The sequence below is a fragment of the Myxocyprinus asiaticus genome, chromosome 28 (assembly GCF_019703515.2).
Source record: "Myxocyprinus asiaticus isolate MX2 ecotype Aquarium Trade chromosome 28, UBuf_Myxa_2, whole genome shotgun sequence".
Lineage (NCBI taxonomy): Eukaryota > Metazoa > Chordata > Actinopteri > Cypriniformes > Catostomidae > Myxocyprinus > Myxocyprinus asiaticus.
The window spans coordinates 16768606-16786160 of record NC_059371.1 but is presented as its reverse complement, the minus strand read 5'-3'; the positions used below and the strand labels follow the sequence as shown (position 1 = coordinate 16786160).

At 38.1% G+C, this 17555-nt stretch overlaps 2 protein-coding genes across 2 annotated transcripts in view; one reads left to right on the top strand and one right to left on the bottom strand.

Moving 5' to 3' along the window:
• The window catches only part of LOC127419398 (DNA (cytosine-5)-methyltransferase 3B-like), a 71362-nt gene extending 55168 nt beyond the window's left edge, over window positions 1-16194 (top strand). Inside the window, exons 17-22 of the mRNA XM_051660738.1 lie at window positions 10848-10938; window positions 11594-11742; window positions 11830-11915; window positions 13458-13527; window positions 14317-14435; window positions 14521-16194. Coding sequence (XP_051516698.1) covers window positions 10848-10938; window positions 11594-11742; window positions 11830-11915; window positions 13458-13527; window positions 14317-14435; window positions 14521-14662 — 657 coding nt within the window. The 3' untranslated portion in view covers window positions 14663-16194. The remainder of the gene's footprint in view (window positions 1-10847; window positions 10939-11593; window positions 11743-11829; window positions 11916-13457; window positions 13528-14316; window positions 14436-14520) is intronic.
• Window positions 1-17555, bottom strand: part of LOC127419409 (F-box only protein 6-like) — a 312359-nt gene that overhangs the window by 210421 nt on the left and 84383 nt on the right. The gene's annotated exons all lie outside the window — the stretch shown is intronic.

Below are 17555 nucleotides of genomic sequence, written 5' to 3'. Positions count from 1 at the left end.
TGGTCTGGAGTAAGTGTATATTTTGTTTGTGACTAACAAGTACAAGTACGTAAGCAATACTAACAAGTATTGGCGCCATCAACCTCATAGACATACACCTGGCCAGAGATTATTTATTTAGTAGCGTGTTACTTGTTCCAACAGCGCTTGATAAGGTTAATCACCTCACCTGAGTCAGCTCTTTGTAGTCACACCTCTAAGTTTCTGTTTGACTTCCATTATCTCTCTTGCTCAAATTCAAACACTCATGGGGAGAACAGCTTCTTAAGTTGTCTTAAGCCTTTAGTGATGAATCACAAAGGAGCTTTCTTCCTTCCTAAATCCCCTCTCCCTGATTCATCCATTCACCACCTCACCCTCCCACTCAATCACTCACTCACTCACTCCTCCATTGTTGTTCCAAGGCTGGATTGCATGGGAGTGGCAAGAGGGGCAAGTCAATGGGCTCTTGCTATGAAGCAAAGAGAGAAGGGATATATTGGAGGGAAGTTTTGGGGCCCTAGATAGGGTTATTTATGAAACACCCAAAGAATGAGATGGCCTGAAAAGAGTCCAGCTGCAGATATGCTTTCTCATTGACACAAACAGATGTGCCAAGCAGGGTCCAAGAACCAATATTAACGTTTTGCCACACCTGCCAATGGCAAGTGAATTAAGAAAATTTACAGACCTTAAAGATGACTTACAGACCATGAAACTATATTTTGAATTATTTTTATTTAAAGATGTGTATGTTTCTTAATGACAATGAAATATTTTAGCTGTTTTTTCCTTTCATATTTGTGACATAGCACACCCCTCCCTTCAGTACTCCTTAAGAAACTCTGCCCCCCAAAATTCATGCACGCAAATTAATTATTTTTAACTCTCAGAGGTCTCTCCACTGCTGAAAAGCCTCGCCGATGTTGACGTGGCTCCTAGCACTCGACTTATCATAATCCTTCTTTTTTAGTTTATATTCGACCTTTTTCTCTTGGTCTGTTTCTCAGCAATTTGTCCTCCTTGGATTTTAGAAAGTTTGCATAAGCCAGATTTGCCGTCACTCTTCTAATGAAATTCCCACTCACTCTGCCCCCACCCCCCATCCTGTGCACATGCAAGAGCCACCCCCTGTTGCTGATTGGCTGGAGTAGTGTTGTGTGCATCGGTCCAATCCACTTTGTTTTTGTCCCATTTACAGTGCCAGGGCTGTGTACAAATACTAGATTTTTTTTCAGCCCACCCACAGAACGGACAGCTAGCAGACTGTGAGGAGATATTTGCAGAATTTGACAAAAGATTTATTGGATTAGAATTACTGAGTGCACCTTTAAGTAGGATTTTGTTCCTAATATTTTTTTTTAATCTTAATGAAAAAATGTAATATTCCACATATGTAGCCAAATTGGGTTCTGCAGGAAAAAGAAACTTTAAGAGGCAAATTCACTAAATATTTGCAGCACTTTTGTGCATTATTTCAGCACAAACATTTATTAACTAACCACCTGCAATCTCGTTGAACCGGGCGCAATAAGCGCTCAAATTGTGCTGCATCTTGAGTATTTAAATTAAGAAATTGTTATTAATTTCCAAGCAAACACACCTGCTTTGTACAAAAATTAGGCTCGTTAAGTTTGAGCTTTATTCACAAAACTCTGTGCTGTTTGCCCAGTGCAATAAACATCGTGGTATTAATGCCCGAGGAAAGCAGGAGGTAAACTGAATTTGATCAAATTAAAAGTGATGTTTGTGTACATTTCTTATTGATCATATAATCTAGAATATGTTGAGATGCGTGGTGTAGTTAAGCGCGCTTTTGGCACGTTAGAGATGATTCAGGTGTCTGGATCACAGAATAGTGGGATGATGCTGTACATTCCCGGCACATAATAATTGCGCCATGTAAATTGCATTCAGCACAGATTTTGTGGGTGCGATTGCACCGTTGCCTGATCTGCATAATTTCTTTTGTGAATCGGGTGCTAAACTAACGCAGACAGTTCATAAAATTTTTACTAGCCGCAATTTATTCATAGTGATTTTCCCCTAAGCATTGTAGATCAACTTGTTGATACATTTTTTTGGAAGTCGTTAGACGAGGCAAAAGTCATTAGAAGATGTGCGAGTCGTAACATATTTTTCTTTAGTAAATCTTTTTGGTGTTTGATTCAAATCACTTACATCACTTACACCAGCGAAGGTCATTCTTACAATTCGACATTATGTATTATGTTGAAATTCCTTATTAAGTAAGTAACTCAACAAAGCCAATTTTTGCTTGTATTTGGTGATTGGTGAGTGTTTATTGGACCCTGGTGACAATGGCAAAGACATTTAGGCCATTCCCTGAGGCAGTCTGAAGAATGCGTGTTTGCACGTACATGGGTTACCTTTAGCCTCTGGACTGAGTGGAACATCTGGAATGTCTCATTAAATGCCATTTATGACCTCCATGGCTCAGTGACCGTAATTACACTAATAGCTAACTTCAGATTTAAAGCAAAGGAATTACTTAGATAGATACAATATGTTCAGATAGGGAGATTCCTTATCGACTTAAGGACCTGAATCTAGCACGACATGTTCTTTAATGTTTAAAGCCAGTAAAAGTAGTCATTCATTCAAAGAATGCCAATGATAAAATATTTATACATGTTAGAATCCCTTACTAATCTTTCCTGTGCAAAGTTTTATTCAATATTTCTTTTATTCAATAACTCTTGTTGGGACCATGTACACCCGGTTTAAATGATAGTCGCAAAGCAACAAGAGAAGGACTTTGTTCACAGAGAAAAATATGAGCATATGAATTATGTCGATGACTAATAACTAGAAAATAATTTGCCTGCAAAAGTAGTCCCACCCCTAAAAAATTATAATTTAATCTGGTGCCCGACTGATATATCGGTCTGCCGATATTATCCTTTCACGATATATCGGTATCGGCGTATATTTTACCGATATGCGCAGATATAAAAACTTTTTTTCAGAACATATAATGCAGAAAACAATGCTTTAGAATTGGTGTCATTACGTAGTTTGTCCAGCAGAGCGCGCTCCGACTCCACTGTTTATAGAGCTGACTCTGAGCTGACGGTGGCTCTGTAGACAGGGCGGAGTTAGGCGGTGCTGAGTTGAGCAGTCTCTTCTTGGTAAGTTGCTAACTAGTTTGTGAAATACATACTGGAAAGTTTTTGTTTTGTTTTGTTACTAACATTTTTATTGATTCCATTCATAAAAAAACCAATAGACACAACATAAAATACGGAATCAGATATATAAATTAAACCCTTCCCCCCGAACACCCCCACCCCCCCCACCCGACACAAACACGCATTACATTGGCCTCTTACAATTATAGCAAAAAATTAGAAACAAAAAAAATAAATACTTTCAAAAAGCAAGAGTGAAAATCAAAAATCCCTCTCCACTGCCCCTTCCCGAGAACCCTCCAAAAAATCCAAATATCCACCCCACTTCCTATTAAACAAATCCAACTTTCCTAACCTTCTGAAGATTGCCTCCACAAATGCCACAACCTCGCTCATCTCCCCACAGCACTCCCGAAACGAGGGTGCCCCAGCCGTCTTCCACCCCCTGAGTATTATTCGCCTGACCACCATAACTCCCACCATGACGCAACCTCTCAAGTGGCTATCCCCAAAATGTATGACTTCCCCATCACCCAAAATGCAGAGTCTGGGGCAAAATGAAAACCTTGTGTCCAACACATCACACATAAATCCCTGAATCTTTAACCAAAATTCCTGTATTTTAACACATCCCCAAAAATCATGGGTTGTGTCCCCGTCTTCTGATTGGCATCGCCAGCAGGTGGGTGTGTCTTTAAGACTATACAATCTAGAGGGGGTCCAATATAATCAATTCAGAATCTTAAAATGCATCAGACGCACCCTCGAATCTCTAGATGTAGACTTTACGTTTTTTAGAATCTTAGACCACACTCCCTCCTCCAATACCAAATTAAAATCTCTCTCCCATAATCTCTTGAGAGAAGTTGAAGCTCCATCCCCCAGACTCTGAATTAACAGGGAGTAATACACTGATGCCTCATGACCTTTTCCAAAAGCAGTAATCACCACTTCTAGAGTATCTGCCCTTTTAGAGGGGTGTATGCTACTCCAGAAAATAGTACAAAGCAGGTGGCGCAGCTGTAAGTACCTGAAGAACTGAGATCTAGTAATCCTGAAATGTTGGACCAAATTTTCAAACAATCTCAACCCACCACTCTCATATAGGTCACCAAGTGTATTAACACCCCTCTCAATCTACTCTGACCAAGAGAAAGGGGGCTCACCAATACGCAACTTTCGGTTTAGCCATATGCTTGAGGCAACATTTAAATAAATGTCTGAATTAAACACTCTGGACACTTTAGTCCATAGCGCGTGCATATGTGAGATAATGGGGTGCGACTTAACTTCTCCAATTAGTTTAATAAAAAGGCTTTGTAATAGTAAAATAGGGGCACTAACTTTCTGTTCAATTCCAAACCAGGGAGCGGCTCTCTCTGGTGGAAGTGACCAATGAGTTAAATGTCTGAGACCGAACTCATAATAATAAAACAAAATCTTGGGTAGGCTTAGCCCACCTTTGTCAATCGGCCTATGTAACTTGTTGCAATGTAAACTGGGACGCTTTCCATTCCAAATGAAGGCCTTCGCTATACTATCAAATTGCTTAAAATAAGAGTGGGGGACATCTACAGGGAGATCAGTCGTCAGTTTAGGGAGATCTAATGGTTCCACAAAGTTTCTAATATCTTCATCAGTAGACGAAGACGTGGAACTATAGAGATCAGAGTAGAATTCTTTAAAAGCATTATTAATATCAATGGCCGAGGCAAATATTTCGCCACCAGCAGATTTCACTGAGGGAATGGTAGAAAAAGACTCTCTCTGCTTTATATATCTAGCCAAAAGTTTTCCTGCTTTGTCCCCCGACTCAAAGTATGACTGTCTTGCCCTGAATAACCAAAACTCCACTTTCCGCGCCAAAATACTATTATATCTGTATTTCAATCGGGTCAATTCTCTGAGGCCATCAGATGACAAATGCCGCTTTAGCTCTGCCTCTGCATTTTTAATATTTCCTGCCAACTCCACAAGTTCTCGTGCTTTGGATTCTTTGGTGAATGAGGCATACTGTATGATCTGACTCCTAAGAACTGCCTTAAGTGCCTCCCAAGCCACGCCCACAGTGGATACGGAGGACCAGTTAGTCTCCATATAAACATTGATTTCAGTCTTTAACATTTGTTGGAAATCAGGATTTTGCAAAAGGGACACATTAAAGCGGCAATTATATGATTTCTTTTTCTCTGAATATGGCAACACCTCTAAACTCACCAGGGCATGAGCTGAGACTAAGATATTTCCAATTGAGCAATCAACAACAGATGAAATTAGGGATTTGGATCTTGAATAAATCTTATGGACTGATGAAAAAAGTTTATAGTCTATACCAGATGGGTTCAAAAGTCTCCAAATATCCGTAAGACCAAGATTTTTACACATCCTGTGAAGCGTCAACGTTGCTCTAGGGGGTTTGCACACTTTTGCTTCACTGTGATCAAGGACTGAGGCCATCAAAAGATTAAAGTCTCCTCCCAATATTATATCATGAGGGGTGCCAGCGGTTTGCAGCATCCCTTCAAAATCTATAAAAAAGCCCTGATCATCAGCGTTAGGTGCGTAAATATTAGCCAAAATCAACCACTGCCCCTGAATTTCAGCTAAAACAATAATGACTCTCCCTAATTTATCTTTAGTCTGTTTGAGACATTTGAATTGTAGATGTTTATTAATCAATATAATGACTCCCTTGCTCTTACTTGAGCCAGTACTAAAAAAAACATGTCCACCCCATATCTTCCCAAATTTTTCAGCTTCCTTCGGGGAGAGATGTGTTTCTTGAAGAAACACTATATCATATTTCTTACGTTTAAGAAAAGTAATAACCTTCCTTCTATTTATGGGGTGCCCCAACCCATTTACATTCCATGTGGAGAGAGATAGTACACTCATATTAACATTTGACATTTTGACATATAGAAAAATAAATTGTGTGTCAAAAACAAAATTATACAGACCACATTCCCCATTAGTGAAACAATCAAACCCCGAACTTCGCCCCGAACAAAACAAACAGAAAAAAGAAAAACGTGCGCATTAACCCCGTGCATGACCGCGCCAACCGGCGACAATCCCTCTAAACTCAAAAGGTCCATGAACGCCCACAAGCCCCCACGACAACTTTGCCATCGGATTGCTCAATTTTGCCTCACAAATTTGTGAGGCAAAATTACACAACAGAAAATACTTTAAATATAAAATAAACCCCAGCCAATAGGAAGAATGAACACAAGGAACGTGTACATTCATTCACAGAACTGTCTCAAAGGTGTGATCTTCCACAAAACAAATTCCAGCTGATATAAAACCGTTCAGATTCCTCAGACAGCCAAACTAATGTTCAGTGAGCCGGCTGTTATGAGTTCAGCGGATTATGTAATCATTTCAATGTCCCGTAAAAATACTCAACAAAACAAACTCCAGCCAGCAGGAGGAATAAGCACGAAGAACGAACAAATTAATCCACAGCTGTTCCAAAGGAGTGTTATTCAATAGAACAAGCTCCAGCCGCTAGGCGGAACCAAAACAAAAAGAAACAAAACCGGCATCCCGGTTCCCCGGATAGTCGAGTCAATTCACTTGGGGCCGCATAAAAGTATATACCATGACTTACACAATCCGTCAACTTTATAAAAGACATCCTTTGTGTGAGCATGTAGATATTTTGCAGTCATCCGTAGTGTCCACTCTCAAACTGGCTGGGAACTTCAATGCAAAAGTAATCTTTCGTCAATGCAAAAGTTTCTTTAAGAAAAAGTGTTATTCAAAAAACAAACTTCAGCCGCTTGGCGGAGCCAACGCAAAAAGAAAAAAGAAACCAAAATGACGCCCAGCTTCCTCAAAAGCCAAAGTACAGCGAGTCGACCCACTCACATGAGAAACACCCAATGGTTTACTCACCCATTGATTCAATAAAAGACATTGCCTGATTGGGACATGTAAATACTTTGCGACCATCCTTCGTTTCTATTCTCAGTTTGGCCGGAAACATCAGAGCAAAAGTAATCTTTCGCTGATGTAAGAGTTTCTTACATTCCTTGAACCGATCACGTTTCTCTCTTGTCGAACTCGCAAAGTCCGGGAACAAGAAAATATTATGGTTCTTCCAAGAAAGCTTCCCTTTGCTCCTCGCCTGGTGCAACACAAGATCTTTATCGGATGATTTCAGAATTCTGGCCAGAATCGATTGGGGCCTATCTCCCTCAGCAAATCTGTGAGCTGGGACTCTGTGAGCTCACTCGATTTCCAGCTTGTGGCCTGTTATGTTGAGCAGACTCGGGAAAAGCTCATCTAGGAATTTCACCATATTTCTGCCCTCCTCATGCTCAGGAATTCCAACAATTCGAACGTTATTCCTGCGGCTTCTACAGTGCATCCGGAAAGTACTCACAGCGCTTCACTTTTTCCACATTTTGTTATGTTACAGCCTTATTCCAAAATGGATTTTCCTCAAAATTCTACAAACAATACCCCATAATGACAATGTGAAAGAAGTTTGTTTGAAATCTTTGCAAATTTATTAAAAAATAAAAAATAAAAAAATCACATGGACATAAGTATTCACAGCCTTTGCCATGACACTCAAAATTGAGCTCAGGTGCATCCTCTTTCCACTGATCATCCTTGAGATGTTTCAACAACTTGATTGGAGTCCACCTGTGGTAAATTCAGTTGATTGGACATGATTTGGAAAGGCACACACCTGTCTATATAAGGTCCCACAGTTAACAGTGCATGTCAGAGCACAAACCAAGCCATGAAGTCCAAGGAATTGTCTGTAGACCTCCGAGACAGGATTGTATCGAGGCACAGATCTGGGGAAGGGTACAGAAACATTTCTGCAGCATTGAAGGTCCCAATGAGCACAGTGGCCTCCATCATCCGTAAATGGATGAAGTTTGGAACCACCAGAACTCTTCCCAGAGCTGGCCGCCCGGCCAAACTGAGCGATCGGGGGAGAAGAGCCTTAGTCAGGGAGGTGACCAAGAACCCGATGGTCACTCTGACAGAGCTCCAGCATTTCTCTGTGGAGAGAGGAGAACCTTCCAGAAGAACAACCATCTCTGCAGCACTCTACCAATCAGGCCTGTATGGTAGAGTGGCCAGACGGAAGCCACTCCTCAGTAAAAGGCACATGACAGCCCGCCTGGAGTTTGCCAAAAGGCACCTGAAGGACTCTCAGACCATGAGAAACAAAATTCTCTGGTCTGATGAAACAAAGATTGAACCCTTTGGCCTGAATGGCAAGCGTCATGTCTGGAGGAAACCAGGCACCGCTCATCACCTGGACAATACCATCCCTACAGTGAAGCATGGTGGTGGCAGCATCATATGCTGTGGGGATGTTTTTCAGCGGCAGGAACTGGGAGACTAGTCAGGATCGAGGGAAAGATGAATGCAGCAATGTACAGAGACATCCTTGATGAAAACATGCTCCAGAGCGCTCTGGACCTCAGACTGGGGCGAAGGTTCATCTTCCAACAGGACAACGACCCTAAGCACACAGCCAAGGTAACAAAGGAGTTGCTACGGGACAACTCTGTGAATTTCCTTGAGTGGCCCAGCCAGAGCCCAGACTTGAACCCGATTGAACATCTCTGGAGAGATCTGAAAATGGCTGTGCACTGACGCTCCCATCCAACCTGATGGAGCTTGAGAGGTCCTGCAAAGAAGAATGGGAGAAACTGCCCAAAAATAGGTGTGCCAAGCTTGTAGCATCATACTCAAAAAGACTTGAGGCTGTAATTGGTGCCAAAGGTGCTTCAACAAAGTATTGAGCAAAGGCTGTGAATACCTATGTACATGTGATTTTTTTTTCTTTTCGTTTTTTATTTTTAATAAATTTGCAAAGATTTCAAAATAACTTCTTTCACGTTGTCATTATGGGGTATTGTTTGTAGAATTTTGAGGGAAATAATGAATTTAATCAATTTTGGAATAAGGCTGTAACATAACAAAATGTGGAAAAAGTGAAGCGCTGTGAATACTTTCCGGATGCACTGTATTCTCAAGATCTTCAAGCTTTTCAAGGAGATGTTCCAAATCAACTTTGGTTGCGGGCGGATTAGCGGTTAATTCCCTCTCCGAAGATTCCAGACAATCGATTAGTCTCTCAACAGCAGTCACTCTTGTAACTAACTCAGAGAATTTTATTTGCATCACCATAATCGATTGACGTATTACAGCGAGATCCTCCAAGTCCACAAGAACCTTTGTCAGCATCACCGACATGTTGGACAACTGACGCTGGATCACTTCTCCCGCCGCGCCATCCAAATCGAGTCCCCGGTCTGTAGGCCTGTCAGGGCTTTCATCCTGAACACGTAAGTGTCTTTTGATGTCTCCAGAGCCAGAGGATTTTGACTTCTTTGCCATGTTTTGCCTCAAAGAGCAAATGTGTAACTGGGTGTATCAAATTTCACCAGATTATAACATGAAAATAATTAAAAATTTAGCAAAGTGCGCAGAGCTCGTCGCTCACACGTCTGCTTCTTGCATGGCGTCCTTTAATTCCACATACAGGAAAGTTAATAAACAATGACCCCATCATTTTCCCTTTTCAATATAACTAATATAACGTTAACCCTGTCCCTGACAACCATGTCACTCATGTCTGTTTGCTGTTAGCCAGCTATAGTTTGTCAGTGCAGTAAGTAATATAGCAGATTGAAAGGTAAACATCAGAGCATCTTTTTGCAGCTCAGCAGACAACCCTTCGGTGGTAGATTGTGTCTGTTGAGTGTTGATTTCACGCTTCGCTGTTACCTAGTTGGTGAGACGCAATGCTGGTCCATCTTTTACTCTTCGTGACAACGAGTTTATAGCTAATTAGCCAATCACACAGCTACTTTCATACATTGGCTGTGTCTCATTTTGAAGGCTGCATGCTAGGTAGGAAGCGTCCTTTGAAGTCTGCAGTATACCGAGCAGTATACTGATGTTTATTTAGCTATTTATTTTATTTGTATTTATTCTTTATTTAAATGGTCAGCAACTGACTGATACTGAACATACAGTATTGATGTTTATAAGCTATTTATTGTATTTTTATTTATTATTTATTTTCTCAGTGTACATTTCTAGAATTTGATGAAAATATATAATAATAATGTCAAATATTCTTTGGTTAAAAATATTTAAGAAAGCAGCCTTCTGAGTACCTTTGCATAGTCATATTCAGAATCAGAATTAGAATCAGAATGACCCGTCTCACAAGCTGCTGCCTGTCCGTCAGAAAGCTGGTAATCCACAGACAGATAGACGTGGGAACAGAGAGTTGGTGTAATTTAGTCCGGAGAAATATTGGTGCAAAATCGGTGCACAATCCACATAGAAAAGGTCTGTTTTCATTCCAGCACAAAAATGAACTATATCGGCCACCATATCGATAATTGGTGAATTTTCCCCCTCTAAAATCAGTATCGGTCTCAAAAATTCCATATCGGTTGGGCTCGAATTTAAACAACTATTTTTAAACAGTGTGGTGGGGGGGGGGGGGGTTGTACCCTTCTGCATGTATTTCGCAGCCCCCTTTGGCATATCGTGGCACCGTTTCGTGGCTACCCTTCATCATATCGTGGCCCACTTTGGCATATCACGTCCCCGTTTCACGGCCATCCCACTGGGAAAAGTCCCGGTTCTCCTGATGGCCAGTCCGCCTCTGGTGTATAGCGCAACTCTGCTAACACCAGATGATGCTGTTCTGTTGTCTAGATTGCTGAGTGGGGGCCCTTCGACTTGGTGATTGGTGGAAGTCCCTGTAATGACCTTTCAATTGTCAACCCAGCCAGGAAAGGTCTGTACGGTAAGACATTATCTTGCACAACTCTTTTATTAAGGATATCTCTCATTCTCTCTTACAAACACAAGCCCCTTCTAGATCAAGTCATTTTGTAATGATTGCATGCTGTTTCATGGCATACGAATAGGAATGGTGTGATGATGTAAAGTGTTTTTAGTCTGCTCTGTGGCAGTGCTTTTTTCATGAAAATATTTACATTTACATTTTCTTTAAAGCTTTGCATGAAACAATCAGAACTAAAATGTTGCCCCTACTTCCCTACAAAGATTTTCTAGAATCTAAAGGGTCAGAGATTTAAATTAAATGCAAATTAATGCCAAAGTTTGTTTAGTTTATTGGTTTGAAATTGGTTTAAAAAACATTTCACACAGGATGATCATCATCCGAGCGCTTGGACTTCATCTTTTATATCATATCATACCATACCATATCATATCATATCATATCATATCATACCATACCATATCATATCATATCATATCATATCATATCATATCATATCATATCATATCATATTATATTGTAATACCATGAGTGGCTTATTCAGGACTCTTAGAACTGTCATTTATTAATTTAATTTCTATTATTAATTTTTACATTTCTAGAGTTCATTTAAAACTGAAGTACATATTCACCACATGGTATTGTCTTTGTTTAGAGGGAACTGGTCGGCTGTTTTTTGAGTTTTACCGCCTCTTGAGTGAAGCGAAGCCAAAGGAAGGGGAAGATCGACCTTTCTTCTGGATGTTTGAGAATGTGGTCGCTATGAGCGTCAATGATAAGAGAGATATCTCTCGATTCCTGGAGGTTTGTGCTCTCTTTTTATTTATTGTTGGTAGAGATGGTTTGATTTGAGTCTATGTGGACTAATTGATTTCAACTTGTATGCTTTAGTGTAATCCAGTGATGATTGATGCCATTGAGGTGTCAGCTGCTCACAGGGCTCGATATTTCTGGGGAAACCTACCAGGAATGAAGAGGTATTTGTGCACACCTCCATATTTGCTTTAAAGGGAAAGTTCAAGCATATTTTATTATTTTATTTTTTTATTTATTCACCCTTATGTCATTCCAATCCCCTTTGGCTTTTTTTATGGAACACAAAAGTCAAATTTTTTATTCATATCCCAGTAGATCTTTTCAGTACAGTGTCAGTGGATAGTGATTAACTTTCAAGCTTTAAAAAAGGATGCAAAAGTATCATAAACGTAATCCATGTGACATATTCCAAGTCTTTAAGGTATTTATGGGTGATATATTGAATATTCACAATATAATCGCAATGATTTTGCTGAAAATATAAAATTAAGCAATATTGTAAATATAGCAATGATTTTAATGTGCTTTTTATTTGGCCATTAAGTTTCATAAAGAGCACATCAGTAGACTAATTTCACAATCCTTTAGGGCTGCACAACTAATCAAAATAACATAAAAATGGTGATATGGTCATCTGTGATTATTAAACTGCAAAACACTTCAGAATAATCTGATGACATGCAGGGCATTGTTAGTGCTATCAGAGCAGTTTACATGCATTGTGAAAGAAAAGTACTGCAGATTTAAGCATCCACACAATTCCAAACATTAGTAACCTCTTCAAGTTATTATAAACATTTTCAGTACAAAGGCAGCACAGTATAACAGAAAAGGGGGAGATGACAGCGTTTCACCAGATGCGGGACATTGTAAACTACACACTGCACTTTCAGAGACAAAATAAATGCTCCAGGCGAAGGTGTTGTAAATAGGACAGAAATATATTACTTTTATATAAAACAAATCTAATTCTGAAAATAATAATGATAATTCAGTATTATATTAAAATAGTAAACTTGACTGCATCCCACAGTAATAATTTAGTTTTATACAATATTCAACCGGGTTCCAAAAAATATGTGGAGTAGTTTTTGCACACATTGTTCATTCACAAAGTTTTTTTTTAGTAAAAATATATAACAATAAATAATGCTAAGTACTAAGTATCATTATATACAAAATATCAATAAAAAGTGCAGTATTAAAAATGATTAAATCTCATTCTCCCTTGTGTTTATTTAGTGAAAAACTGTGGGGAAACATGCCTTTATTATTTTTAAATAGATTTTTACTCAATGTCTTTAAAATATTCAATATACTTGGCTACAATGGATGAAATGATGGTTCGTATGGTTAAAACAAAATCACTTTTGAGCTATTTCAGAGCAAATACATAATTATCAAGATATATATAAAATATTGTCAAGAGGCTGAAAAATATTGAGATATGATTTTTGTAGCCATATCACTGAGCCCTGCCGATCATTCATAACAAATTCTTCCTTTGTGCTTCAAATAAGAGAGAAAGTCATATGGGTTTGGAACAACATGACAGTCAGTAAATTTCAGGGACAGAATTTTCATTTTTTGTGTGAACTGTCCCTTGAAGTGTTTTGTTTACAGTATGTTGAGGATAATCTACTTAGAGCAGTACTTTTTGAGACAACATAATGTAAGTTTGAAATGAATTTGCTTTGTTACAGGCCTCTGTGTGCTTCTGGCATGGATAAATTAGAACTTCAGGACTGTTTGGAACATGGTCGTGTTGCCAAGGTAACATGTTTTTCCATGTCTTAACCAGGGGTTGTGTTAATCGAAAATTCTACATCATTTACTGTTTCATTTTGAAACATTTACAGATAATTCTAAATGCTGTCTGTCATTTTGACAGATTCAAAAAAAAAACAAAAAAAAACATTTGAATCTTGTGCATCATTTTTTACTTGATTCTTAATCTCCCACTGTGGTTCCTGGTCACCCTGACGGGGATTATTTTGCGATAACTATCGGCTGACTTTACATTATCCCGCTTATTAAACGGCTACTAACCAAATAAAGAAAAAATTGGACATTAAAGATTGATTTGCATTGAAATTATGTAATCATTTGAGAAGAACTGAGAAGAAATAAATAGCTTCTTTTCCACTTTGTGTTGGAGTTCTGTCTGTGTTTATTTTGTAAATACTGACTGCCCATAAGACTACTTGCCATATACATATATAAATGGGCATGAAACATTGATTTGAGTTGAAATTATTTTATTAGCTTACTTGATCGCACAGTTATCAGAGAAGCAGTAAAGATGACTCGCAATACCCGGATGAGCGGTCTGATATCTGTATGTGTGGTTGTTACTCAGAGATATCAGACTGCTAGATGGCGCCATTGACCAATCAGAATCGATATTCCTGAGATCTGTTTAATAAACGGAAATCAGAATCAAGTATTCCAGGGAGCATTGTAAAACTTAGTATATTGTATGAAAATTCGTAAGAATGTAAAATCAATTCTCTTAACAGTTTTGTCATGAGTAGCACCTTAAATCCATCCATGTGTCTCTAGTTTGGCAAAGTGCGTACCATCACAACACGGTCCAACTCCATCAAGCAAGGCAAAGACCAACACTTCCCTGTCATGATGAACGGTAAAGAGGACATCCTGTGGTGCACAGAGCTGGAGAGGTGTGTTCACAACAACCAGTCAAAAATATTTCCATTGAATGCTGTCAAAAATTAGCCAAGTCATGTCACTTTGCTCTCATCATAGGATATTTGGCTTCCCCATCCACTACACGGATGTGTCCAACATGGGACGTGGTGCCAGACAGAAGCTGCTGGGGCGGTCCTGGAGTGTACCTGTGATACGGCACCTGTTTGCCCCACTAAAGGACTACTTTGCCTGTGAATAACCTCTGTAGTCCATATTCAGTTAGTCCAAAGTCACACAACAAATACAAAGTACAAAACCAAATGTCTTCAGAAAAATAAGGATCTCTCAGAGACTAGCTAATCCCCTAAATTACAAGGTGTTCTCAGCTTTGTAGAGATAAACCGAGAAGTTGAGTTGACTTGAGGATGACGTGGAGACACTGTGGTGTGACGTTTAGAACGTCACTTATTAAGAACACGGTTAGTTTTTGTACTAGATGTTTTTGAGCTAGTTGTGCCTTTCGAGGTTTTTGAAGCCTTCAGGTTCTCAACACATGCAGTTACCATTTATTATTTACTGTCATGAAAATGAAAAGCATTTTACCCCATTTTAAAACGTTTTTAATCACAAACAAATAAAAAAAATTGGATCTTCCAAAGCTTACAGTATATGGCTAAGGAATGTACAAATTCCTTATCATGTCATTATAGATTCAGTATACTTGCATGTGACACATTTCCATTGTATAGTTGGCGTGAGAAAATACTTGAAATTAATCAATGCAAACTTGTAAACATCAAGCTGTGAGCCCTCACAAAAAATGCATTTACAAAGATGCGTTAAAAGAATCTATGCTCAAGGCATGATTTTACCATGCCAGAATTATTTTACTTTGATTTGTTTGATTTATGGTGAAGATTTTAATCATTTAAATTATTTCAACATTTCATGAAAAAACTGACAAAACCCCCAAACTGACACTGAGGTAGTTTAGTGTTTCATACAGTCTACATTCCCTCTGTAAAATTGCACAATATCAATCTAACAAGAAGGTGTTTTTCAGAACTGAGAGCAGAACTGCAGGGGGCATTAGCCTGCGCTAAACATTACAGAATACTATTTTCCTGAGAAGTAATTTCTGTCAAGATAGAGATCAGACATGTACTGTATTTTAACCTTGAAATTAATGTTTACATATTTCAGCGTTAAGTTTTTAGAGCTTTCTCGGATACCTTAAATTGTATGTAATTTTGCTGACTGACCTCTACAAAGAGGGAGTGGTATAGAATAATGCTGGCTCTATATGGGTTGCACTCACATAGATGCTTTCATTTAACTTGGAAACTATTGTTTTTATATTTACTGTAGTTACAAACAATAACAAAAACATCATTAATGTTGATATCTAGCACTCTCTGATTTTTTTTTAAATTTGGGACTCATTTGTCCAAAACACTTATGTGGTGCCTTTGAAGAGAACTCATACAGCCTACCATACAGGATTCAGGTTGCGAAGAAACTTTCTTCTTTTGTTTTATAGACTTAATGTTGTAACTCAAACTGTTATACAAGTTATAATAATATACTGTATGTGCTTAAGGAAAACTACTGTCCAAACTCAAAGCTTGAAGACTGAAGGAACCTTAATACTTCATCCACAATTATCTTTGCCTTTGGATATTGTAGGCAAATTACACTCGTTTTTAATTGTCTTCAAAAAATGTCTTATATACATCTAAAGCCTTGGCTTGACAGGCAAAAATTGATGTATAAACAGCACAACAATCTTCTTACTCTCATTTTTTTCTCTCTTAAGGTTTTGTACTGTAGTGTAAACAATTTTAATATCATAACCCTAATATTTTGCTTAGTAACTCTTCAAATATGATATTTGATACTGTCGTTTTACTTGTTTATTTGGTAACATAGTGAACACATTCATCTATACTTTTAAACATTAACAGTGCTTTTATACAGTCAATTTATATTTACTTTATTTTTTATACTTTTTTCTTATAGTGTTTTGTATACAATTTACTGTTTTTTGGGACTTATGGTATAAACAAAAAGTAACAAACAAAAAAATTTTAGTATCCTGAAACAAAACAAATCAATAAAGACTCTTAAGTTTGTGCTTGTGCTTGTACGTGCTTGTGTTTTTTTTTTTTAATTTGAATGCTTGTTTATAGTTACGTATAGTAGTTTTGGCTTGGAATCATATATGCTAGTTTAAAAAAATATATATTAGAATAATCAATAATGTGTGTGTGGATGGGTTTGAGTGGTTTACGAGGACAAACTGGTAATTACAAGGGTATTATGCTATAAATGTGGTTTATGAGGACATTTCTAGTGTCCCCATATTCAAATAGCTTAAAAAACATACTAAACGATGTTTTATTGAAAATGTAAAAATGCAGAAAGTTTTTTGTGAGGGTTAGGTTTAGGGGTAGGGTTAGGGGATAGAATCTATAGTTCGTACAGTATAAAAATCATTATGTCTATGGAGAGTCCTCATAAGGATAGCCGCACCAACATCCGAAATGTATCCTAGCTCCTACAGGGGATTTAAAAAAAACACCTTTATAATTATTAAGATCCAAATCCTATCCTTTATTTATCGTTTTATTTTTTCCTTCTTGTCCACTTAAAATGTTTCTTGCACCATAAACAGTCCTAATTTAGATTTACATGACCATTTCCAACCTTCTCTACGCTAAAGGCACTGTTAAAGGTACAAAGTTATCACTGAGGTGATAACCTTGTTTTTGGTTTATATTTGTACCCTTATGGAGACAAAAAGGTACGTTTTTCCCCCCAGAGGAATATATACAGTATATTACCTTTAAAGGTACACAATAGGTCCTTAGGGTACAATTATGTACCTGAAACAAGTCATAAAATTTAAATAGAGGTACAAAAAATTCCACTTGAGGGTACCACCCCAGATACAAATCTTAAACGGTACCTTTTTTCTGAGAGTGTAGAAATAAAGGAAGTTCACCACAAAATTTAAATTCTGGCATAATTTATTCACCCTCTTGTCATTCCAAATCCATATTACTTTCTATGCAGAACACAAAAGGAAATTTTTTTAATGAATATCCGGGCCCGTCTTTTCAATACAATGGCAGTTGATAGTGATTCATTTT